The sequence below is a fragment of the Fringilla coelebs genome (assembly GCF_963513975.1).
Source record: "Fringilla coelebs genome assembly, chromosome: 7".
NCBI classification, from domain to species: domain Eukaryota; kingdom Metazoa; phylum Chordata; class Aves; order Passeriformes; family Fringillidae; genus Fringilla; species Fringilla coelebs.
In genome coordinates, this window is record NC_140035.1 from 22,836,945 (window position 1) to 22,860,386 (window position 23,442).

A 23,442-nucleotide genomic window follows, 5' to 3' on the forward strand; every position below is an offset into this window, starting at 1 on the left:
TTGTTGAAGTGCTGCTGGCTTGACGCACCTAGTATTGTGATTGTACCATGACAAGTATCTTTCCCAGAATCATTTTCAATATGACAAGAATATTGCCCCTGATCTTCTAGTTTGCTGCTAGGGATTTCCAGTATGGCAGATGTGTCTGTAGTGGTGATGCTACACTTTTCAGAGTGCATTATTTTCACTCCATTTTTCTTCCATGTCACTGAAATCGGTGGAGTACCCATATATGTGCATTCCAAGATTAAATTTTTCCCTTTCTCTACACTTAAATCATTCACCTTCTTCACAAATTTGGCTGGTTCTATAATGAACAACAGGAAGAAAACAAATTAAATAAAGCCAAGAGATCATCTTTAAGAAGAATAAGAAGCAGTAGTCTGGACAAACCTTTGACAAAAAGATGTGTTGTGCAAGAAACTTTCCCTGCCTCATTAGAGACCTGGCAGGTGTAGTCTCCACTCTCAAGTGGATGTACATCAAACAGCTCCAACTCTGCAACTGAATCTTGCAAGGTGATATTGCATCTGGGTCCTGGTACTAGCTCAACACTGCCTCTGAACCATTTAACTTCCAGTGGAGGGGAACCTTTTACGATACCAGTAAAGGTTATGTTTGCCCCAGATAAAACATCCAGTGGTTCAGGTTTCTTCACAAAAGATGGTGGTTCTAAGCACACAAATGAAACAGACAGAAAATAAGTACATTTGAACTTCTCTTGAAGATCACAGTGATCAGAAATATTCAAAAAAGAAGAAATTAAACCTTTCTGAAAATAAATTTGGGCCCTCTGATTCCGGCTTCTTATTGATACTGACCTACAACACCCAAAAATGCGCTGCATTCATCAGACCCAGCTACATTAGTAGCTGTGCATGAATAAGTTCCCATATCAGACTCCTGAAGTCCATTCACTTTCAGAGAACAGGTATTGTCTGTAAGAGTAGCCTGATACTTCTCTCCACTGGTAATCTCTTGTCCATCATGAAACCAGGAAACCAGAATGGGAGGTGACCCATAAACTTTGCACTCCAGTACAGCAGAAGAACCCAGCTGACCATAAGTTTCTTTCAGTTTTCTTGTGAAAGAAGGAGGTATAATACGATCTGCATTTGTTTCAAAATAAAAAAAAAAAATAGAAATTACCATACAGCGTTCTTAAATGCACAAAGTTCTCTGTGCATAATAAAATAATAGTGACCTTTTGCTGTATCTACTTTGGCAATATACTCTGAAACAGCTAAGTATTTGAAAAATAGTCAGTGGTTAAGGATATCCTAGAACTTTTGTCCATCATCTTTGAGGAACACCTTTTGTTTTCTCCATTCTTTTTCATAAGTAACAATATTACACCAGCTGTCCAAGACAGCATGTAGATTAAAGCTGAAGAAATCAAGTCCTTTCAAGAACTCCTCAGATTTTGCCCCTCTTAGGTCGGCATCTAGCCTTGATACCTGTCAAAGTGGCATGCCAAGTACTCCTAAGATTATACAACTCTCTTAGGTTGCCAATCACAATAACCACTTTGCCATCTGAAGGCCTTGTAAAGGAACTAAAGGATCAGAGGTGACTCAGAAAGAGTGGTCAACTAACCTGAAACATGCACCGAAGCTGTGCAGCTGCTTTTACCAACACTGTTTTTCACCTCAAAAGTATATTCTCCACTGTCTTCTAGTGTTGCATTGAGGATCTTAAGCCCAGATACTTTGTTGAAGAAACTGATTTTGTATTTATGGTCAGTGGACAGTTCATTACCATCCTTAAACCACCTAGCAGTAAGCTCTGGTGTGCCATCTACTGTGCATTCCAGAGTACAAGAGTCTCCAGCTGTAACTTTGACTGGGCCTGGCTTCTCTACAATGACGGCAGGTTCTGCAATGAAATGCAAGTCAGAAAAATTTTTAGAACAACGAAATAGCTATTATTATGAATGAAATTTAAATTTCAAAGCATCTTAAAACACACTGTGTTTTTTATCTCATGCTACCAACCTAGCACTTTCAGCATGGCAAAGCATTCCTGAACTCCAGCATCATTTTTTATCTGACAAATGTATTTCCCAGCATTGGTTGGTTCTGCATTTCCAATCTGCATAGTTGCAATGTTTTCTGAGAAGGAGATCCAAAGATTATCACTTTCTCTGATGATTTCCCCTTTGTCTTTTAACCACAGAACAGAAATGGGCTGCGATCCTTGTACTGTAGCCTGCAGTTCAATAGACTCCCCAACTACGACAGTGAGATCACTCAGCTTCTTCACAAAGGTTGGTGGTGCTATTTAAGAGAAGATATTTAACAGTAAAGAACCCTGCCAGGAGCGGAAAAGTAGAAGAAGAATTTCAGGAATAAAGAAATGCCAAGAAGATGCCAATCTTTGTACAAACCTCTTAGTGTTACAGAGCCAATACAAGAGTCACTTCCCACATCATTTACAGCCTTACAGTGATATTCACCAACATCTGCAGTATCCACACTGAGAATGTGAAGACTAGCTATGTAGTTCTCAGACATGACCTTATATTTCTTGCTGCTCCGAATTTCTCGTTTGTCTTTATACCATGAAATCTGGAATGGAGGAGTGCCCTGAAGCTCACACTCCAGATGAATATCAGACCCTTTCAAGGTCTCAACTGGGTGGGGCTTCTTGGTAAACATAGGGGGTGCTGGAAAAAAAGAAAAAAGAGTTATCATTTGTGTTATTTAAGCAAAAGAGATTAAAGAAGGCAGAAGATTGAAGTAACTCTTCTGATGCTAAATAGCAAAGACAATAGATAAGAAAGAGCTGCCACAGAGATCAAAAATAGACAAGATTTGCCATCTACTTGGGCAGGTTTTGGCCTCTCTGACAAAAGAACGTGGGTTTTAAGAGCTTTTCCTAAAGGAAATGTTAGAATGGGAATGGAAAGAGTAGAGATTCTGACCTTTTACTCTCAGTGTAGTACTGGTGCTTGCACTACCAGCTGGATTCTGAGCTTCACAGGTGTAGTCACCACTGTCTTCAACACTGAGGTTGTGCATTTCAATGACTGCCACTGAATCCACAAAGGACATTCTGTATTTTTCACTAGGATGGATTTCAGTTTCACCTTTGTACCAGGTGACTTTGATTTCTGGAGATCCACCTATTTTGCATTCATACGTTGTGGAATCGTGCTGTTTCACAAGTTTTGAGGAGTCTAGTTTCTTAATAAACCTTGGTGGTTCTGGAAAGCCAAAAAGGAAAGATGATGCTTTAAACTGCACTAATTGTTTGAATAAGCAGGGAGATGTGTAACTGAAACTGCAAAGTTTCGGGACTTAGGCAAAAATTCTGATTTTGCAATTGCTATGAAATTTTTTTAGATTATTTCAAGTTGGTCCAAAATCCAGATTAAGAAGAAAACAAGTTTTCTCTATGCATTTCAATGAGTTTCTCCTTAGTTTACTGACCCACTTTACCTCTCCTTGTATGTATTCAGTACAGATTAGTTGATATGTGTAGTTGTCTTTACAAAATACGGTCTTGTTATATATGTGTAATCAAAATGGCTGATGCAAATGCAAGAATTCAACTGTTCAGCCAAATAAATGTTATTAAAAGCATTTATGTTGAGTATTACAGCAATTGCTTTATATCTTGTGATTAATAATTAATGTAGTCAATGAATGTATCTGCATTATAACCCCTCACAAATTGAATGCAAAACCAAACATAAAGCTGCACATAAGGAATCAAAGTTAAGGAGCTTAGGTAGCAAACAAAGGAGCATAGAAATAATCATGCTCAGGAGAATTTTGAGATGGCTGGTTTTATAGAATTGGTGTTAAATGTCTGTGATTAAAAGTAAAACAGGTGGTTCCATTTTTTTCCATAAGGAGGGGAAAGGAGTGGAAGTTTTATACTTTTCATCAAAAGTAGCATCTAGATTATCAGAATCACAAGACTGAATGCTCATAGATCAAAGCCACAACTAGTAAAACTTAGAGGTGGTAATGTGGGCACCACAAACAGATCTCTCTGCAAAACAGGATGAAGTGCCTCTTTGTGTGACTGTAAAGTGTAGGAAGAATATCTAATTAAGTTTGGAGTATTTCAACCTGTGGGACAGTTGCAGAACATCCTGTGTTGCTAGAAACAAAACTTCCTGAGTTTCTAAAAATAAAAATGATGGTTTGTTGACATCAGGACTCTTGGAACCTTAGCAATCTACTATCAGATTTCACTTTGAGAAAGAGCTGATTATCTGCATAATAACAGTTGCTGAGGAGTCACACTCTGATTCCACTCCTTTCAAAAAATGAGGGTATACCTATTAGTAAGGTATATATTTACATTGTAAAGCAGTGCTAGAACACAAAGTAATTATTAAAACTACAGATTTGGAACATTAGATAACTTTCTCATTAACATGAGAAAGTAAATAAAACTTTCTCATTAATATGAGAAAGTAAATAAAAAGCTGTGAGGTTTTCAAGGTCAATTAAAAGAATGATCTTAATTCTGCAAACAAAAGGCTGCATGTCATAGAAGCGAGACGGCATATGCTCAAATTAAATGCACGCAAATTAATGCACCCAAAGAGATTGACCTTTCAAGTTCTATAGAAATTGGTTGAAATCAATCAGCATAACTAATTTTACAGCCTTGGGGAAACTGTAAAATTCTAAAGAATACTGATTCTAAAACGTGTCAGTAAATTCAGGATCAAAAAAAAAAAATAATAATACTGAAAAATCTCCTCAGGATTTTATGAATAAAGATTTGAAGAGAAAAAAAAATAAGGTCAGCTGGGATCATTTTACAAATGGTAATGGTTTTCAAATAAAGCTATTAGCAATGATATAATTAATAATAAACAGAATTATTGTGGTGGAAAGAAGCTTCAGATCTTTTAAAGAGGTCTGATTTCTTGCTACAATTTTTCAGGGCATTTTGGAAGTCAAGCTACATAATACAGCAGCCCTACTTATTACTGAATCCAGGTAATTCAGTCTTACACACTACTTACACCCCCACCAAGAAAAATGCTTATGGCTGGAAAAAACACTTGATATATATGAAATATTTTACAAATAATTAATACAAAATCTTGCTACTAGTAGCTCAACTTCCTGTATTATTTGTCATAGAGAGTAAAAGGATTTACCCTTGAAATATTTCTCCCCCTTCCCCTTTGGACTCTAAATTCACACAGAGGAAATAGAAAAAAAAAAATGAGGAAAGAAAGCAACAGGGACCTTTTAACTCAGGCATAATCTAAGCAGTGTATCTTACATTTCTTCTCTTATAGAATCAGTAAAATTGAAATATCCGGAACATCTATAAATATGTTTCCACCTACATTGAGGAACTTACACTAATATACATGTCACTTGCACCAAGACAGTCTGAGCCATTCATAAATTTAGATTTTACTTTTAGATCCACACACAATAAGGAGAGGTGAAGTGTTGGGTGGGATGGATATTTTTCACCAAATCTGCTCTCAGATCCCCCAGTTTTACTGTTTACAAGAGCAATTCTCAATGTTTACGGTCTGTGAAAGAGCAAAGCTATTTGCAGGAGCTGCACATGCAGTAAAAATACTTCTAAGCCTCATAAATGAACTGAATTTCTCTCAGTTTCCTTTCACTCCCCTGGGCAACTTAGTGACTGTCACTGCTGGAGAAAGACTTTAGAAAGACAGATTTTGCTGTCCAACAGAACCATTCATAAAGGCGCAACAAAGTAATAAGAGTTAATATTTCAATGGAAGAATCCCTTTGATAAGAAAAATCAGGTACTATACCAAAGCAGAAGAAATTTAATTTTACAAGTATTATAATAACATTTAAGTGAAATAAGACACCTCAGAGCAACCTCTTGTAAGAATTGTTAGTCGCACACATGTCTGCATTCAGGAGAGAATGTGTTTTCCAGGTGTCTGCCTTGCAAAGAAAACCCCACAAACACCAGAGCCCACAGCAATACCTTGTACAGCCAGCTGAGCTGCGCACGCGTCCTTTCCAACACTGTTGCTGGCAGTACATGTGTAGAGCCCAGCATCTCCTTTACCAACTTTTAGGACTGTCAAGCTGGCCGTGTTTTCCACCAGTGTCATTTTGTAGTTGCCACCTGGACGAATCTCTCTGTTGTCTCTGGTCCAAGTAATCCTCATGGGAGCAGAACCAGTCATGTGGCACTTAAAGGTTGCGCTTTCCCCTAGTGCCACATCGATAGATACCGGCTTGACATCAAAGAAGGGAGGTCGTAGGTGTTCTGCAAAGAGGAAAGCATGGCAGAGCTCACCACCTAGCCTGCCTCACCATGCCATGCTCATTGTCCCTGGCCACCATACGGTCGGTACAGTGGGAAAAAGGGTGGAGAAGTAAAAGAGCAAAGACATACAAAAGATTTTCATTAAAGCGTCATCTACAAACCTGTAAGGAGAAGTTTGGCACTGGAAGAGGCAGTCCCCAGAGCATTTTGGGCCGAGCAAGTGTATTGGCCACAGTAATCCATACTAGTTTCTAAGATCTGTAAAGTTGCAACATTATTTAAGAAGGCTGATTGCATGTTATCAGTGTCGCTTAAGAGAGCCCCATCCTTGTACCAAGACACCTGGATAGGCTCTGAGCCAGTTATGCGGCAGTCAAATGTCACCGGGGCACCAACCACCTCCTGAATATCTTTAAGTTTTCTGGTGAATGTAGGGGGAAGTTGACGTTCTGCAAAACAATAACAATCACTGCTATCAGTAAGAAGCCAATCTAGAATGAATTATCTTTGAAATCAATAAAACCCCCTTTCTGTAGAAAACGGAGAGTTCCTACAAAGTACCCCACAAAAGAGTGGCTCTTGGCCCATCACCTTTAACAACAAGCAAAGCTGTGGAGGTGGCAAAGCCGATGCTATTTTCTGCTTTGCAGATATATTCTCCGATGTTGCTATCCTCTACAGCAGAGAATGCCAGTGTTGCCACATTGTTCTTGAAGTGCATTTTGTAAGCCTGTGTTGATCTGAGCTTGGTGTCATCTTTGTACCAGGACACCTTGATTTCTGGTGAACCACCAATCTGGCATTTTAAGGTCAAGGGCTCGCCAACCTTCACCTCCACACGGTCCAGGTGTGTGACAAAATAAGGTGGTTCTAGGGAAGGAGAGAATGTGGTGAGCAGAGGCAGAGCATCACTAGGGTGCGTTAGGGGGATCAGGGATGACGAATACCTAAGATGGAGACAAGGCTGTGGCAAACATCCCCACCCGCCTCATTTGCCACCTCACAGGTATATTCGCCTTCATCGTTCTTTGTGCTGTTGAAGATTTCAAGAATGCCAGATTTTTCTGTAGTTGTAACTGTGCAGCGTTGAGACTGAGCAATGGGCATCCCATTTCTTTTCCAGGTGACAGAGATGGGAGGGGTGCCAATGTAGCTGCTTTCCAGCACAATGGACTTCCCCTGCTCCACACTGAAATCACTTAATTTCTTCACAAAGACAGCAGGCTCTGTGGGGAGGTATGAATCAATAGTAAGACGGACAGATGGGGAAGAGCTGCAGGCAGGGAGTGAATGAAGATAACTGTGCATTTATGCACACACCCAAACACACCTTTCACAAAGAGCTGTGTTGTACATGAGGCACTGCCAGCATCATTTGTGACCACACAGGCATAGTCCCCAGTGTGGCCTGGCTCCACGTTGTACAGCTGCAGCTGTGCCACAGACTCATTGAGAGAGATGGAGCAGTTGCTGTCTGGCACCAGCTCCCTGATGCCTCGGAACCAGGTCACTTTGAAGGGAGTACTGCCCTTGATGTAGCTGGTGAATGTCACATTTGATCCAGGCAAAACTTCCTGGGGATCAGGTGTCTTCACAAAAGAAGGTGGTTCTAAGGATCACGCAAAGAAGTGAAAGAGGGAGAAAGATGTTAATGGAAGCGTCTCTGTGGGGAGGAACATGAGCAGGTTTGAGTCAAAAAGAAAAAATAAAAGATACCATGGAGAAAAAACCCCAAACCAAAACAAACCATGAAAAAGAAACCACAGTAAACCAGAGAAAAGAAAGAGAAGAGGGAAGAAGAATTTTGTTGAAGGCATGGCAGTATCCTTTCACTGACCTTGTACAGTCAAGAAGGCACTGCATTCATCAGATCCAGCCACGTTGGCTGCCACACATGTATATGACCCTGTATCTGTGACATCTAGGGCATTCAACTTCAAAGCACAAACATTATCCAAGAATGAGATTTCATATTTTTCTCCACTAACAATCTCATTCCCATCTTGAAACCAAGACACAGATATGGGAGCTGTGCCAGACACTTTGCACTCCAGCAGCACAGAGGATCCCAGCACCCCATTTGTCTCCTTTAGTTTTCTTGAGAATGAAGGAGGAACGAGGCGATCTGAGTAGGACAGGGCAGAAGAACAGGAAGACAGGTGTTGAGGTTACTTTCAGGGGAAAGAAAAGGGGAAAAAAATAAAAGCTTTCTTTAAAGACAAGAGTGTACAATAAAGATATAGAGCTGACCTGAAACATCAACAGAAGAAGTGCAGCTGCTGTCCCCCACTTCATTGTGCACCTCAAAAGTATACAAACCCCTGTCTCCCCTGTCTGCAGAAAAGACTTTCAAAGTGGATATATTGTTGAAAAAGGAAATTTGGTATTTGCGGTCACTCTTTAGCTCTCTGCCATCTTTGTACCACTTGGTGATAAGCTCAGGTGTTCCTCCTACTTTGCACTCCAAGGTAAAAGGATTGCCAGCCATTACTGTGATCGGCTCGGTCTTCTCTAAGATGACTGCTGGTTCTGAAATAGGAAGGGAGGGGTCTGTGTGTCACAGGGAAATCTACCCACAAACCTGCGAGCACAGGGTGTAAGCAGAAGGCAAAGGCTGGTAGAGCCAGCTGTGCAAGCTGTAAGACACAGTACCCATAGTGGAGTAGGCTATACCCACCTAGGACCTGTAAAAAGGCAGAGCACTCCCGCATGCCAGCATCATTTTTGATCTGACAGATGTACTTCCCAACGTCAGTTCCCTCTGCACTGGCAATCTCAAGAGTTGCAATGTTGTCCATAAACCACATTTGAACATTTTCACTCTCCCTAATAACTTCACCCTTATCCTTGAGCCAGACAACAGAAATTGGTGGGGATCCTTCCACTACTGCCTGCAGGGCTGTTGGCTCCCCGATGAAGATTGCCGTGTCACTCAGCTTCTTGGCAAACCGTGGAGGTTCTGATAGCAAAAACAAGGAGGCAGAGGACAGTTAATCATACATGCTTGCTTGGAAGAGCGACAGCCAGGAGATCAAGAAAAGAGGGCAGTGATGCTGATCCTCTGGCATACAAACCTTTGAATTTCACTGGGCAGGTGCAAGTGTCGCTTCCCACCTCATTCATAGCTTTGCATTGGTATTCTCCAGTATCTTGAGATTCCAAATTGAGAATATGAAGGCTGGCAATGGAGTGCTTTGCTGTCACCTTGAACTTCTTGCTGCTCCTGACCTGCCTCCGGTCCTTGAACCAAGCCACCTCAAAGGGTGGGGTCCCTGCTATCTCGCACTGAAGGATAACATCTGAGCCTTTAAGAGTGTCCACAGGGCTTGGCACCTTGCTAAAAACAGGTGGTTCTATAAAAAAAGAATCACATCATAATGTGTGAGCTTCCTTCGCTGGGTGGGTTTCTGGATAGCAGCAGGAAGCAACGTATTCAGGAAGGGAGCCTACGCTTATATCGTAAACACATATTTAGCTTTTAAATATGTGTCCTCTCCTCCAAAAAAATCCCAGCACTCAGAGTCCAAAGGGCAGAAAATGTGATACTTCTGCACCTGTTTGGAATCAGTGCTCAGTGTCCTTCCCCAAAAGCCCCTGCACTCTAGGGCGACATTCCATCTTACATTCCGTCTTTCCCCCCACTCTTTCAAGTCATGAAAACTACAGTCAGTGAAGCTCAGCTACACAGCCTCCTCTTCCTTCTTAAATTTCATTCCTGTCAGTATCACTGTGTATAAAAAGGAGGCAGAGGGATGCCTGAAAAGTATTCCCAGCTGCCCCCCCATGGCTGGTGTTCCACCTAGTCCATGCTTTCATTGTGATCTGAAAAGCTTGCCTTGTTCATCCTGCAACTGACTTAAATGGGGAGACGAGGGAATGACAGCACAGTGCTGAACACCCATCACTATTTCCTGCCTGATCTCTGCTGCTTAAACACATCAGCATTTAAATGCAAGAGCAGCTGGAGAGACACTGGCCCAGCAGCAGTGCAGCTGGGAGCAGGGCTGGCAGCAGGGATTCTGGTGCAGTGCGGAGCTTCTGCTAACCTTTCACTGTGACCGAAGTGCTGCAGCTGGCTGTGCCTGCAGAGTTGTGGGCTTCACAGATGTAATCCCCAGCATCTTCAGCAGTGGCACCCAAGATGGTCAGCATTGCCACGGAGTCTACAAAGGACACGTGCAGCCTGTCGCTGGCTTGCAGTGCCTGATCGTTTTTGTACCACACGATTCTGATCTCTGGTGTGCCACTGATTTTACATTCGAGCTGAACTGTGTCCCCCTGCTTCACGAACCGCAAAGCTTCAGGCTTCTTGACGAACTTTGGAGGTTCTGCAGAACAGAATAAGTATGTAGAGAATGACAACTTACCTGTTTGCCATGTGGAATCTACGGCACTGAGCAAGAGTTCCGGGAGGCGCAAGAGTACTACAGCACAAAAATAAAATTGTTACAGAAGTTGGCTGCATCCCCAACCAAAGTTTCCTTTCAAGGGAATACAGAAGATGAAGAAAAGAAGGCAAAAACAACAAGTAAAACTGTGTTCTGCCAGCTTTGGACCCTGTTGCATCAGACAGTTGAAGCCGTAAAAGATACACAAAGAATGGTTGTTCCACCCAATTGAAATTTTGCTGTTACCTTTGAGTGGTAACAAGTAACAGGGTTCCCAGGCCAACCGGAAAGATTTGACAAGCCTTCATCCCTGGGAGCAGCAGAAACACGGTAGGGATCATTTCACTTGCTAAGACATCTTGAAAGTATATTTCTGCATTAAGAAATTAGGTGATTCATAGTCTAGATTAAATCAACAATTCAGAACTCCAACTGAAATATTTAGCAAATTTGAAAGAGTCACCTATACAGGCCAACGAATGCAAGGTAGAGCTGCATTTACTAATAATTTTCCATACAGAGTGACTACCACAGTGACTGTAGTTATTAAAGTAAAAAGTAGTGTGAGTGCAACTCTCCATACAAACAGGTTCACACAGGTACCTTTCTCTTTCAAGATTTTGCAGGCACGCAAGACCTCTGCAGTTACACTGGTGGGAGAAGGTAATTTCATGATTTATGTAATGTTACTTTCTATATATTTCTAAACTAGAAATGGTAGAAGATCAAAGACAAAGAGATCTCTTTACCCAAGAAAAAGAAAATGCACAAACAAAGGTGATTTAATCTTAATACCTTTGACACTGAGTTGGGCTGAGCAGAAGTCTTTCCCAGCTTCATTACTAGCTTGGCAAGTATATTGGCCAGAGTCTCCTTTACCCACTCTGAGCACTCGAAGGTGAGCTGTGTTGGCTGTGAATGTAATATTGAAATTTCCTCCAGTTCGGATCTCCCGACCATCCTTGGACCACGTTATGTGTATGGGCTGGGCTCCCGTAACGTGGCATTCAAAATCAGCACTTTCTCCAAAAGGCACATCAATAGATTGTGGTTTGATGTCGAAGACAGGCGCTTGCTTGGGTTCTAGAAACACAAGAAAGCCATGTAATATTCATACTTCAGAAAAAAGCTAATCCAACACACAGATACCATTGCATGCATGAAATAAGAGGGAGGAACCTGTGATCCAAGTAAAAGTTTTATAAGCCAACACACCTGCCACTGTGAGCCTAGCACTGGAGGTGGCAGTGCCCACAGGATTGGTGGCTGTGCAGGTGTATTGCCCAGTGTGATTCATCTCAGTTCGCACCAGTTGCAGCACTGCAACGTTATCTACAAAGGATGTGTGCACACTGTGGTCATCCTTTAGCAGCACACCATCTTTGTGCCAAGTGACAGTAATGGGCTCTGAGCCATTGAGTCGACACATGAGCTTAAGGGGTAAACCAGCAGGGTGCTCGATGTCCTTTAATTTTCTTGCAAAGGAAGGTGGTTGTTTGCGTTCTGGAAGAAAGCAAGCAAAGGATAAATACACCCCAGGAAGCAACTTTTTTTATAGTTTGGCAAGACAGAAAGAGTTTTAGCAAACTAATATAGAATCATCACCTTGAACTGTTAAGAGAGCCTTTGTAGATGCAGTTCCTACACTGTTTTCTGCCTTGCAGATATATTCTCCACTGTCGCTGCTAGCCACTTTGTTGAAGATAAGTGTAGCAACATTGTCTTTAAAGAACACTTTATACTCAGGAGTAGACCTGAGTTTCGTATCACCTTTGTACCAAGACACAGTAATTTCTGGTGTTCCAGCAACATGGCATTGCAATGTTGTGTAAGACCCAACTGACACCTCAAGAGGTTCCAAGTGTGTAACAAAGTAGGGAGGTTCTAAAAAAAGAGAAGCAATTAGACAGGCTTACTGTGTGCTTTTGGAAAGCATATACTTGAAAAAAAAAAGGCAAGGAAAAGAAGCAAAGGGAGCACACACCTAGAGTAGAGACTACGGCCTCACAAACATCTCTTCCTGCCTCATTTTCAACATGGCATGTGTATTCTCCTGCATCTTCTTTGGTGCTGTCAAGTATTTCTAGGATGCAGGATTTCTCTGTGGTGGTGATGCTACACTTCTGAGATTGTGTGATGGTGTGGCCATTCTTCTTCCATGTCACAGAGATGGGCAGGCTGCCTGTGTATGTGCCCTCTAGGATGATGGGCTTGCCAGGCTCCACATACTGATCACTCAGTTTCTTTACAAAGACAGCTGGCTCTAATGAAATAAGTCACAAATGTTGAGTACAGCATGCCAAATGGAGAGAATGAAACAAAAATTTAAGGTAAATGGAGAGACATCATCTTTACAAACCTTTTACGGTGAGGTGCGTTGTACAATTTACCCTGCCAGCATCATTAGTCACTAGACAAGTGTACTCTCCGCTTTGGGGAGGAGTTACATCAAATAACTCAAGCTCCACAACAGACTCCTCCAAGTAGATATTGCATTTGTCCCCTGGCACAAGTTCATTGGCCCCTCTAAACCAGTTAACCTTAAAAGGAGGGGTTCCTCTGACAACACATGTGAAAGTGATGCTTGTGCCTGGCAATACATCCAGAGGCTCTGGGGTCCTCTCAAAAGAAGGTGGCTCTAAATATACAAAAGAAAAAGATAGATAAGACAAATTGCTGCAGCATAGCTCTGGTATTTCCACACACCTACTGAAGATAAAGAGCAAAATCTTTATTTTTCTGTCAATAATTTTCCCCAAGAATATTTACAAAAGACTGAAGATAATTTCAAGAGAGAAAGAGTAAAGAATAGCTCAGAGAGCTTCTTGACCATCATATACCCACCTTGTACAGTCAATACAGCACTGCATTCATCTGAGCCAGCAGTGTTGGTAGCTTTGCAGGTGTAAGTGCCAGTATCTGAGTGACTCAGTGAATTAACTTCTAAAATACATAGGTTATCTGAAAAGGACATTTGATGTTTTTCTCCACTGACTAGCTTATGTCCATTTTGGAACCAGGCAACAGAAATAGGAGGTGAACCTGACACTTTACATTCCAGCAGTGCTGAGGAACCCAGAACACAAGGGATGTCCTTTAGTTTTCTTGTGAAAGAAGGAGGAATGATTCGGTCTGCATAAGAAAACATAATAAATCCACGGTTAGAGAGAAAATGAGTAAAGGAATTTGAATAAAGGACAGAGAATGGCCAAACGAAAGCTTTTGTAAAAGATAGAAAAACTACCCAACCAACCTAAAACATCAACTGATGCTGTGCAACTGCTTTTCCCCACGTCGTTTTGCACAGCAAAAGTGTACAATCCACCATCTTCCTTTTCTGCATCCATAATTTTAAGTGTAGACACATTATTGAGGAAAGTGATTCTGTATTTTTGGCTGCTGGTCAGTTCTTTGCCATCCTTGAACCACCCAGTGGAAAGCTGTGGTGTGCCTGCTACTTTGCATTCCAAAGTACAGGCATCTCCTATAGTAACTTTCATTGGCTCTGCTTTCTCTACAATGACTGCAGGCTCTGGAAGGAGACATGGGTAACATTATGGTTAAAACAGGGTTTGATAACTATTAGCTGTAAGTATTATAGCACTATGGGATGGGGCTTACACGTTTGATACTAAGGAAATTTCAATTTGTTGGGCTGTGGAGCTTTTTTACAGCTGTTTTTTCCATCCTTTCTGTTACTCTAAAATGGCAAATTTCTGATGGTTTCCAAAACTAAGTAAAATTATTTTAAAACGTTTTAAAATATTTTAAATAATTTTAAAGCATATTGTCATTTAAAATATAAAATATTTTATATTTTTTACATTCAAATTTATAATTTATATTTAAAATATAAAATATAGAATGGTTCCTTCCAACTCTATTGCTGGACTACTGGAAATATGGAACCTGACTTCTGCTTGTTGGGAAGAGAAGGATTCTATTTTGCTTTATTTTGAACTCAGAGGCATAAGCAAAGTATACAGCTGATAATAAACAGCCAAGTTTCTAACTTTAAAAAGAAACTTCCATGAATTTGTGCTTTTTACCTACCTAGAATAGTTAAGGTAGCCATACACTCACGACTTCCAGCATCATTTCTGATCTGACAGGTGTATTTTCCAGCACTGCTGGTCTCTGTGCGTGCAAATTGCAAAGTTGCAATATTTTCCACAAATGTGATCTTTGTGTTCTCACTTTCTCTGATAATTTCCTCTTTGTCTTTAAGCCACTGCACAGAAATTGGCTGGGAGCCCTCCACTCTTGCTTGTAACTCTACTGGTTCACCAACCACAACAGTCATGCTGTTTATTTTAGTCAAGAATTTTGGTGGTTCTGAAGAAGAAATATGCAGTTATAGTAAATACTCACAGTGTTTCCACAAGGAAGAGCAATGCAGCGCCCTTGGGAGCGCTGCAGAAGACACATGTACCAGTACTTTACCTTTCAGCTTCACAGTGCAAACACAAGTGTCACTTCCTACATCGTTCTGTGCTTTGCACTGATATTCACCAACATCTGCAGCTTCGACATTAAGAATGCGAACACTGGTGTGGTAGTTTTTGGCTGTAACCTTGTACTTCTTACTACTGCGGATTTGTCTCCTGTCTTTGTACCAGGCAACGTCAAACGGAGGTGTTCCTGAAATCTCACATTCCAGGCTCACCTCAGAGCCTCTGACAATGTCTACTGGAGAAGGCTTCCTGCTAAAGACAGGAGGTTCTAACAAGGGAAGAAAGGAATATTTAGAAAGTAGTGTGAAGCTCTTCGATCGACAAAGACTCTACAGATACCAGCTTCTGGAAAATGGGACTGCTGAGAATAACTACAGACTTCCCTCTTTTTCTGGGCACAATATGAAATGAGCTTGCACAAAGGTGAGCATTAAGAGCCCTTAGCTCCCCTTTAGGAAAGGTAAAAAGAGGGGTGACCTTTGGCAGAGAGGGTACAGGTCTCATTTAGCCGGTAGTAATCTCCCATACAGGGTGTAAAACTGACACTAGTCAGTTTGTGTCTGTTCTTTCTCTTTGCATTTCAGCCTCTTGATATAGCAATTCCCACTAAGAACTGTCTTGGATAGTAAAATTATAGAACTGGGGAAAAAATAGCTTAGTACTCATCTGCACTAAGAACATCATCTCTCTTGTTTAGACACTGGCAGAGAAGATGAGGGAGCATCAAGAAACAAACATGACATGAAGAACAGGGCAGTTCTGAAATAAATTAATCTCATTTTTCTGTGTATTTCTAAGGGATACAGACACCAGGGGGAAAGTAAGTTTCGGTTGGAAAACAAGAGGACAGCTAACCTTTCACTGTGACTTTGGTGCTACAGCTGGCCTTGCCGGCAGGGTTGTGAGCTTCACAGATGTAGTCACCACTCTCATCAGTGCTGAGATGATTCATTTCGAGCACCGCCACAGAGTCAATGAATGATGTCCGGAATTTTTCACTGGCAACAATTTCATGGTCATTTCTGAACCACACTACTTTCATCTCTGGAGATCCACTTACTTTGCACTCAAGCCGGGCTGAGTCACCCTGCTTGACTACTTTTGTTGCCTCTAGCTTCTTAGCAAACTTGGGGGGTTCTAAAAAACCAAAAAAAGTGGGGTCAGGAAGGTCTGAAGTAATACAGGAGAGAAAATGGTGGGAAAAGAGCCAACAATGGTGGGTTGCAAACACAAGGTAGGGAATTCCCTTGGCAGTGCATCAAAGATCACCAAGGAGGGCTTGGTTGAAAGAAGGGAGAAGAAGGAGACAAAAAGATAACAACACAACAAGAAAGAGTGCACACCTGTTACCAACAGTGTTGTAGTGCAAGAGTCACTGCCAACATCATTTGAAACATGGCAAGTGTAGTGCCCACTCCTAGAAGAATCCACTGAATAGAGGGTTAAGAACCCAGTTGAACCTTCAATCCCAATGAAACAAGTTGGACCAGATACAAGTTCTAAGTCTTCTTTGAACCACTTTACTGTAAAGGGTGGTGTTCCTTTCAGTGTGGCCTTAAACTCCACTGTGGAATCTGGTATGGCTTGCTGGCTTTCAGGTTTTACTAAGAAACTTGGTGGCTCTGCAGTTTTTAAGAGAAAGACAAAGTTACATCAGAAATGTCTAAGAATGAAGAAAATCAGTGAGGCAAGCATGGAGACCAAGTTTTCAGTGTTAATAAATAAGATGTGTAAGAGTGTTAGCATAAGATTTTCCCAGCATTTATCATAGATAAGAAGTAGCAAAAGAGTTTCAAACCTTTCACAGTCAGGACAGCACTGCAAGAATCATTTCCAGCAACATTAGAGACGCTGCATGTGTAATTTGCACTGTCTGCCAGCTCTAGGTTAGCAATCTCGAGTGACATAGTGTTCTCATGGCACAGACTTCTGTATTTTGCACTGTCAGTTATCTCTTTTCCATCCTTAAACCATTTTGCAACAATTGGGAGTGACCCAGAGACTTTACACTCCATTTGGATAGAAGATCCCAGAATGGTATCCTTTTTGGTTAGCTTTTTGATAAATACAGGAGGAATTGATTGATCTGCCCAACACGAAAAAAAAAAAAAAGGCAAAAACACAGTAGTTAACTTCTTGCTTATCTTTCACAGAGATTATTTTTCATTCCCTCCTTGCTGGATTGGCAATACAAACCTAGCACAGTCAGAACAGCTTCACAGGTGCTACTTCCGAAGTCATTTTCAACCTTAAAACTGTATGTGCCACTATCCTCCTTTGATACAGGTTCAATCCTGAAACTGGCCACATTGTTTTCAAAGCTCATTGTGTAGTATCTACTGGGCAGGAGTTGCTTGCCGTCTTTGTACCATCTTATTCGGAGCTCTGGCGTCCCAGCCACAGTACACTCCAAAGTCACGGGGTCTTTTTCAGTGACTTTAAGTGATTTAGCCTTTTCTATGATCTGTGCAGGCTCTGAGGTGTAAAGAGTATAAAAATTACAGCAGTTAGCTACATAGGTAGGGAACCGACTTTCCAAGTACTCATCAAGGTTACATCTTGTACACACCTTGTACAAAAAGCAAAGCAAAACACTTCTCCACGCCAGATTCGTTCTTTGCCTGACAGGTGTATCTCCCTCTGTGGCTGAGGTCAACATTAGTTAGCTTCAGTGTGGCCACCCTGTTCTCGAAGGTAATGTGGTGGTGCTCATCATCTTCTAGTATTTTCTCATCTTTTATCCATGACACAGATAGGGGTTGAGCCCCTGCTATGACACACTGAAAGAATGCATCACCTTTCAAAATGCTAGTGACGTTCTCCAGCTTCTTGACGAATGATGGTGGTTCTGTGGTGTGAGTTTTGTTTGTTGTTTGGAAGAGAAGTCATGGAAAGGGAAGAGGAGAAAGAGAGATCATATAAAGTAATCCCACTTGCTACACTTTATCTGGGGCATATAATGTTTGAGGTGTGCTTCCTAGAGGACTGACCTTTTAAGCTGAGTCTTGTGCTGCAAGAACAGCTCCCACCTTCATTTGATATAATACACTGATATTCACCAACATCCGAGGTGTCACAGTTAGTCACATTAAGAGTAAATACTGATTCTTTGGTGGAGATGGTGTATTTCTTGCTGCTGAACATCTCCTTATTGTTCTTCAGCCACTTCACCTCAAATGGTGGGGTACCAGACACCTCACACTCTAGTGTGGCCTCTGAGCCCTTCACTACCTCGGTGGGACGCAACTCCCGAACAAAGGTTGGAGGCTCTATAAGGAAGAATGAGGGGAAAGTAGATAATAACCTCAAATAGCTTTGAGGGGAGAAGAAGTATCTCCTACTTCCTCACCCCAGATATGTGACAGAGATGACAAGATGTTCAAAACCAACCTTTTACTTTCAGCTCGACGCTGCAGCTCTCACTACCTGCATCATTGTGGGCTTCACAAACATAAATCCCACTATCTGCCACTCTGGCTTGAGTGACTCTCAAAGTGGCTAAACCATCTATGAAGGAGATGCCGTACTTAGCTTGGTCAGTCACTTCATTTCCATCCAGGTACCATGTAATGTGGATCTCTGGCGTGCCTACTACCTGGCACTCAAAAGTGGTGGACTGTCCTTCACGCAAAGCTACTACAGAAGTTGGCATCTGAATAAACCTGGGGGGCTCTAGAAGATGGACAGAGAAGTCGAGGCTTTATAATATTCAAGATAGGAACAAAAAACCCCCAGAATTTAAAGAAAAAAAAAAGGCTAAAAGGCTTCCTCCCCCTCCCACCAAAACTGCACATAAAACTCAGAACAAAAAAAAATTAGAAGATTGGGTTGCACACCTTTTACAAACAGAGTTGCTTTGCAGGTTGCAGTCCCCACGTCATTGCTTATCTGACAAGTGTAGCTCCCAGAATCAGATGTCCTAGCTGAGAAGAGCTCCAGAACACTAGAAGTGTCATCCTTCCAGACAGATCGACTGGCTCCAGACAGGAGCTCCTGGCTGTCTTTAAACCACTTTATCTGCAGAGGAGTAGACCCTTTCACCAGCGCTTTGAACTGAACCCTAGCATTGGGCACAACCTCTTGAGACTGGGGTTTTTCCACAAAATATGGTGGCTCTATAATATGCAAAAAGGAAGAAAGGGGATTACTCTGAGATGGGGAAATCCAAAACTATGCATGAGAGACCTAACAGAAGACAAAGAAGGAACTCAAACCTTTTACTGTTAAGAACCCGCTGCATTGACTGCTTCCTGCTTTATTTGTTGCTTCACAAGTGTAAGAGCCACTGTCTGTGCCTTCCAGTTGATTTATTTCCAGAAATGCAGTATTATCATGGAAAGAGTATTTGTGCTTTTCACTTGCTGTTATTTCTTGGCCATCCTTATACCACTGAATACTTATAGGATGCGAACCAGACACTATGCACTCCAGGTGGACAAAAGACCCCTTAATGCTGTCCATTTTCTTGAGTTTTTTGGTGAATTTAGGTGGTATAATGAGATCTATCCAAGACAGAGTAAAAACACAAAATATAAAAATTCAACAGCAATAGTGGCACATGTCAGGTCAGGAGAAAAGATTTGGTATCTAAAAGCAATAATAAGAGAAAGCCCATACACACCTAGGACATTAATGCTGGCAGAACAGCTACTGCTCCCAACGTCATTTTGAACCTCAAAAATGTATTCTCCACTATCTTTCTTATCTGCATAAAGCACCTTTAAGACTGAGACGGTATCTGTAACACTGATCTTATATTTTGGGCCCAATGTCAGTTCCTTGCCATCTTTGAACCATTTGGCTGTAATAGGTTTTGTTCCTGAAAATTTACACTGCAAGGTTGCTGGGTCTCCCTCAGTCACATCTATTGACACAGCCTTGTCCACAATTGTAGCAGGTTCTGTTGTAAACAAGGAGATAGAGTGTTAAGTACATCTGTAAAAATCACAAGGGAACTGTCCCGGATCATTGCAAGCCTTCAGTGTAAGACTAACCTTTGACAGTCAGCAGAGCAGAACACCTCTGAATTCCTGCCTCGTTTTTAGCCTGACAGAAATATTTCCCATCATGTTTCAGCTCAATAGATCTCACCATAAGAGTGGCAACATTGTTCACAAAGGTCATTTTGATATTGTTGTCTTCAATCACTTCATCATTGTCTTTCAACCAGGACACAGTGATGGGCAAGGAACCTTTAATAGCAGCCTGAAACACAACTGTTCCCCCTCGAAGGGAGCTAATGTTTTCTATCTTCTTCAAAAACTGCGGAGGCTCTGGCAGGAAGAAAGTGGTTATGTAAGTACAAATCTGGTGTGTAACAAACAGTGTGGCATGGAAAACCACACTGGGAGAAGAGCATGCTAGTGGTGTTCTGCGCCTTGCACTAACCTTTCAGTGTGACCTCTGAACGGCAGAGGCAGCTCCCAACATCGTTTGTTACTCTACACTGATACTCCCCAACATCAGAAGCATCAAACCTGAAAACATGGAGGCTAATCAAAGATTTCTCAATGTTTATTCTGTGCTTCTTACTGCTCCGCACGGGTTTATCATCTTTCACCCAGAACACTTCAAAGGGAGGTGTGCCAAGCACCTCACACTCCAGAACCACATCAGAATCCTTCAAGACTTCCATGGATTGAAACTCCTTGCTAAAATAAGGTGACTCTACAGTGTGAAAAAGAAAGTGCAATTTGCATTAATCATACTTTTGAAGCCGGTACCACTGTACTGAGTCTAAAGATACAAACTGTGTGGCTGGAGGTCACACACACCTTTGACTGTAACAACACTACTGCAGATATCTTTTCCAGCGTCATTTTTGGCTTCGCAAATGTATTCCCCACTGTCTTCAGTATCAACCTCTGAAACATGGAGTTTTGCCAAAGATTTTGTAAAAGATATCCTGTATTTGTCACTCTCTTTTAGCTCTCTATCATCCTTGAACCACGTGATTTTAATCTCAGGAGTACCAGTGACTTCACAGGTCAGTTCAGCATATCCACCTTTCTTTATGAGATGAGTTGGCTCTAGTTTCTCCTTAAAGACAGCAGGTTCTGTGGATTTAAGAAGAGTGTTCAGGACAAAGAACACATGAAAGAGTGCTGCTGTGTTAATCCAGCAGCTAGAATTTTAAATAAGAGTAAGAACGCAAACCTTTCACAAATAAGTTTGCACTGCATGTTACAGAACCAGCTACATTGGAGACTTTGCAGGTGTATTTTCCAGAGTCACTTGGTTTGACTGCATAAAGCTCCAAGTAACTTGCTAATGCTTCTGTCATAATGTAGCAGGATCCTCCTGTCACCAGCTCAGTATCGCCTTTAAACCATTTCACTGTCAGCGGTGTTGTGCCTTTAAACATTCCTTTGAAATGTACAGTTGATGCAGGCAATACATCTTGAGACTCTGGTTCTACAGTGAAGCTGGGTGGCTCTGGATTGCGTTGAAAGGAAAAAAATGCAAAGAGTAAGAGAGGGCTTGTATTTTGAGAAGGAAAAGTATGATCACAAGACAAGCAAGATTCCAAGAAAAGTGAAACAAATTGCCAAACCTTTTATAAACAAAGTGCTACTGCTCTCTTTGCTACCAGCAGAGTTTGTGGCTCTGCAAATGTAGACCCCAGCATCATTTGCATCTAGGTGTTTTATTTCCAAAGATGCTGAGCCTTCTGCAAAGTGTACTGTATACTTGGCACTTGAAGTGATCTCAGTATCTTGCTTAAACCATGAGACAGTCATTGGAAGAGAGCCTGAAATTTTGCAGTCTAGGCGGCACGAGGCACTAATGATGCTGTCAATATTCTTCAGTGGTTTAGTAAAGAAGGGAGGGAGAGTGCGATCTGTTGAGAGTGAAAAAAATGACAGAAAGGAACACATGAGCAAAACAGGAGTGCTGTTCAGCTTCTTGCTCTGTTAGGCACAGAGCAGAGCAACAGGGCTCTCTGCAAAGAGGCAGTACCAACCTAGCACAGTGAAGCTGGTAGTACAAGAGCTGATGCCCACATCATTAGATATCTCAAACGTGTATTCACCACTGTCCTGCATTTCAGCAGCATAAAACTTGAGCTGAGCAATGTTATTTTTGAAGCTGATCCTGTATTTTTTGCTGGCAGGGAGTGGCTTTCCATCTTTGAACCATTTGGTTTTCAGCTCTGGAGTGCCTGTGACAGTGTACTCCAAAATAGCTGGTTCCCCTGCTGTAACCTGGATCATTTCGGCTTTTTCAATTATTTTGGCAGGTTCTACAACAGAATTAAACAACTAGTGTTAAGGACAAAAGGAAATTTCTTCTCCTCTCAGGTGGGAGACTGCAGGGATCACAGCACTTCTCCACTGACCTTTCACTGCTAGTTCACCAAAGCAGGACTGACTTCCTGCATCATTCTCAGCCACGCAGGTGTATTTGCCACCAGAACTCAGCTGGACTCCGGTTATTTGCAGTGTTGCTAGACCATGATCAAATGTCACTCTCACATTGTTATCATCTTTAATAATGTCTTTGCCCTTCATCCATGTCACAGAAATAGGCTCTGACCCTTTCACCACAGCCTGTAATGTAACACTATCTCCAGCCAGAGCTGTCACATTTTCAATTTTCTTAACAAAAGACGGTGGTTCTAGTTCAAAGAAGAGAGACAAGAAAAAAATACTCATCTACTATTACATCATCACATAAAATATGCTGCTTAAAGACAGTTTTGTAAGACAGTATGTGCAGTACACATCTCAATTCAGCAAAAGAGCAGGCAAGTTGGAGAAGTGCTTTCTCCAGCTGGGACCTAATGGCCCATTAATCTCATGTTCTTCAAATTCCCAGGTTTGATGTCAGATAAGACTTAAGATACACACAGAAATTTAAGATAAGAAGGTATTCTTTGTCCCCAGTCTCCCCAGCCTCCCACAAATCCAAAGAGAAGACATTTTATGAAATAAGAGGTATTTGCCTTCAGTAAATGGAGTTTTCTCTCTCCCACTGACCTTTCAAGATGTACGTGGCACTGCACATGCACTTCCCAACTTCGTTAGCTATCACACACTCGTATTCACCGACATCTGCACTATTAAATGAGGAGACCTCCAAAGAAATAACAGCCTTGTGAGAGGTCAACCTGTATTTTTTACTACTGCGAATCTGCTTCTTGTCTTTGTACCAGCTAATCTCAAAGGGTCCAGTGCCAGCAACCTCACACTGAAGAATGGGGTTTGTCCCCTTCACTAGCTCTGCAGGTTCAAGAGTTCGGATGAAAGATGGAGGCTCTATAAAAGCAGTAAGAAAGAATTAGTCAACCATGCCAGGAAAAAAAAAAAAAAAGGAAGGAAGGTTTGAAGGTTTTTCTCAAGAATGCGACTGGCAGCAAC

The 23,442-nt window shown here is 41.7% G+C and overlaps 1 protein-coding gene across 1 annotated transcript in view; it reads right to left on the reverse strand.

Annotated features, from left to right (window-relative positions):
• Positions 1-23,442, reverse strand: part of TTN (titin) — a 238,891-nt gene that overhangs the window by 158,879 nt on the left and 56,570 nt on the right. The window contains exons 47-90 of the mRNA XM_084209604.1: positions 23,062-23,340; positions 22,422-22,700; positions 22,047-22,325; positions 21,636-21,923; positions 21,239-21,517; positions 20,857-21,138; positions 20,471-20,749; positions 20,077-20,355; positions 19,704-19,982; positions 19,297-19,584; positions 18,919-19,197; positions 18,473-18,754; positions 18,073-18,351; positions 17,652-17,930; positions 17,279-17,557; positions 16,881-17,168; positions 16,426-16,704; positions 15,938-16,219; positions 15,072-15,350; positions 14,682-14,963; positions 13,882-14,160; positions 13,473-13,760; positions 12,988-13,266; positions 12,613-12,891; positions 12,234-12,512; positions 11,844-12,131; positions 11,424-11,711; positions 10,287-10,568; positions 9,315-9,593; positions 8,918-9,199; positions 8,491-8,769; positions 8,078-8,365; positions 7,571-7,849; positions 7,188-7,466; positions 6,832-7,110; positions 6,402-6,689; positions 5,953-6,240; positions 2,924-3,205; positions 2,387-2,665; positions 1,995-2,276; positions 1,597-1,875; positions 822-1,109; positions 394-672; positions 29-307 (exon numbers count right to left, since the gene is read on the reverse strand). Of these exons, the coding sequence (XP_084065730.1) occupies positions 29-307; positions 394-672; positions 822-1,109; positions 1,597-1,875; positions 1,995-2,276; positions 2,387-2,665; positions 2,924-3,205; positions 5,953-6,240; positions 6,402-6,689; positions 6,832-7,110; positions 7,188-7,466; positions 7,571-7,849; positions 8,078-8,365; positions 8,491-8,769; positions 8,918-9,199; positions 9,315-9,593; positions 10,287-10,568; positions 11,424-11,711; positions 11,844-12,131; positions 12,234-12,512; positions 12,613-12,891; positions 12,988-13,266; positions 13,473-13,760; positions 13,882-14,160; positions 14,682-14,963; positions 15,072-15,350; positions 15,938-16,219; positions 16,426-16,704; positions 16,881-17,168; positions 17,279-17,557; positions 17,652-17,930; positions 18,073-18,351; positions 18,473-18,754; positions 18,919-19,197; positions 19,297-19,584; positions 19,704-19,982; positions 20,077-20,355; positions 20,471-20,749; positions 20,857-21,138; positions 21,239-21,517; positions 21,636-21,923; positions 22,047-22,325; positions 22,422-22,700; positions 23,062-23,340 (12,390 nt within the window). The remainder of the gene's footprint in view (positions 1-28; positions 308-393; positions 673-821; positions 1,110-1,596; positions 1,876-1,994; positions 2,277-2,386; positions 2,666-2,923; positions 3,206-5,952; positions 6,241-6,401; positions 6,690-6,831; positions 7,111-7,187; positions 7,467-7,570; positions 7,850-8,077; positions 8,366-8,490; positions 8,770-8,917; positions 9,200-9,314; positions 9,594-10,286; positions 10,569-11,423; positions 11,712-11,843; positions 12,132-12,233; positions 12,513-12,612; positions 12,892-12,987; positions 13,267-13,472; positions 13,761-13,881; positions 14,161-14,681; positions 14,964-15,071; positions 15,351-15,937; positions 16,220-16,425; positions 16,705-16,880; positions 17,169-17,278; positions 17,558-17,651; positions 17,931-18,072; positions 18,352-18,472; positions 18,755-18,918; positions 19,198-19,296; positions 19,585-19,703; positions 19,983-20,076; positions 20,356-20,470; positions 20,750-20,856; positions 21,139-21,238; positions 21,518-21,635; positions 21,924-22,046; positions 22,326-22,421; positions 22,701-23,061; positions 23,341-23,442) is intronic.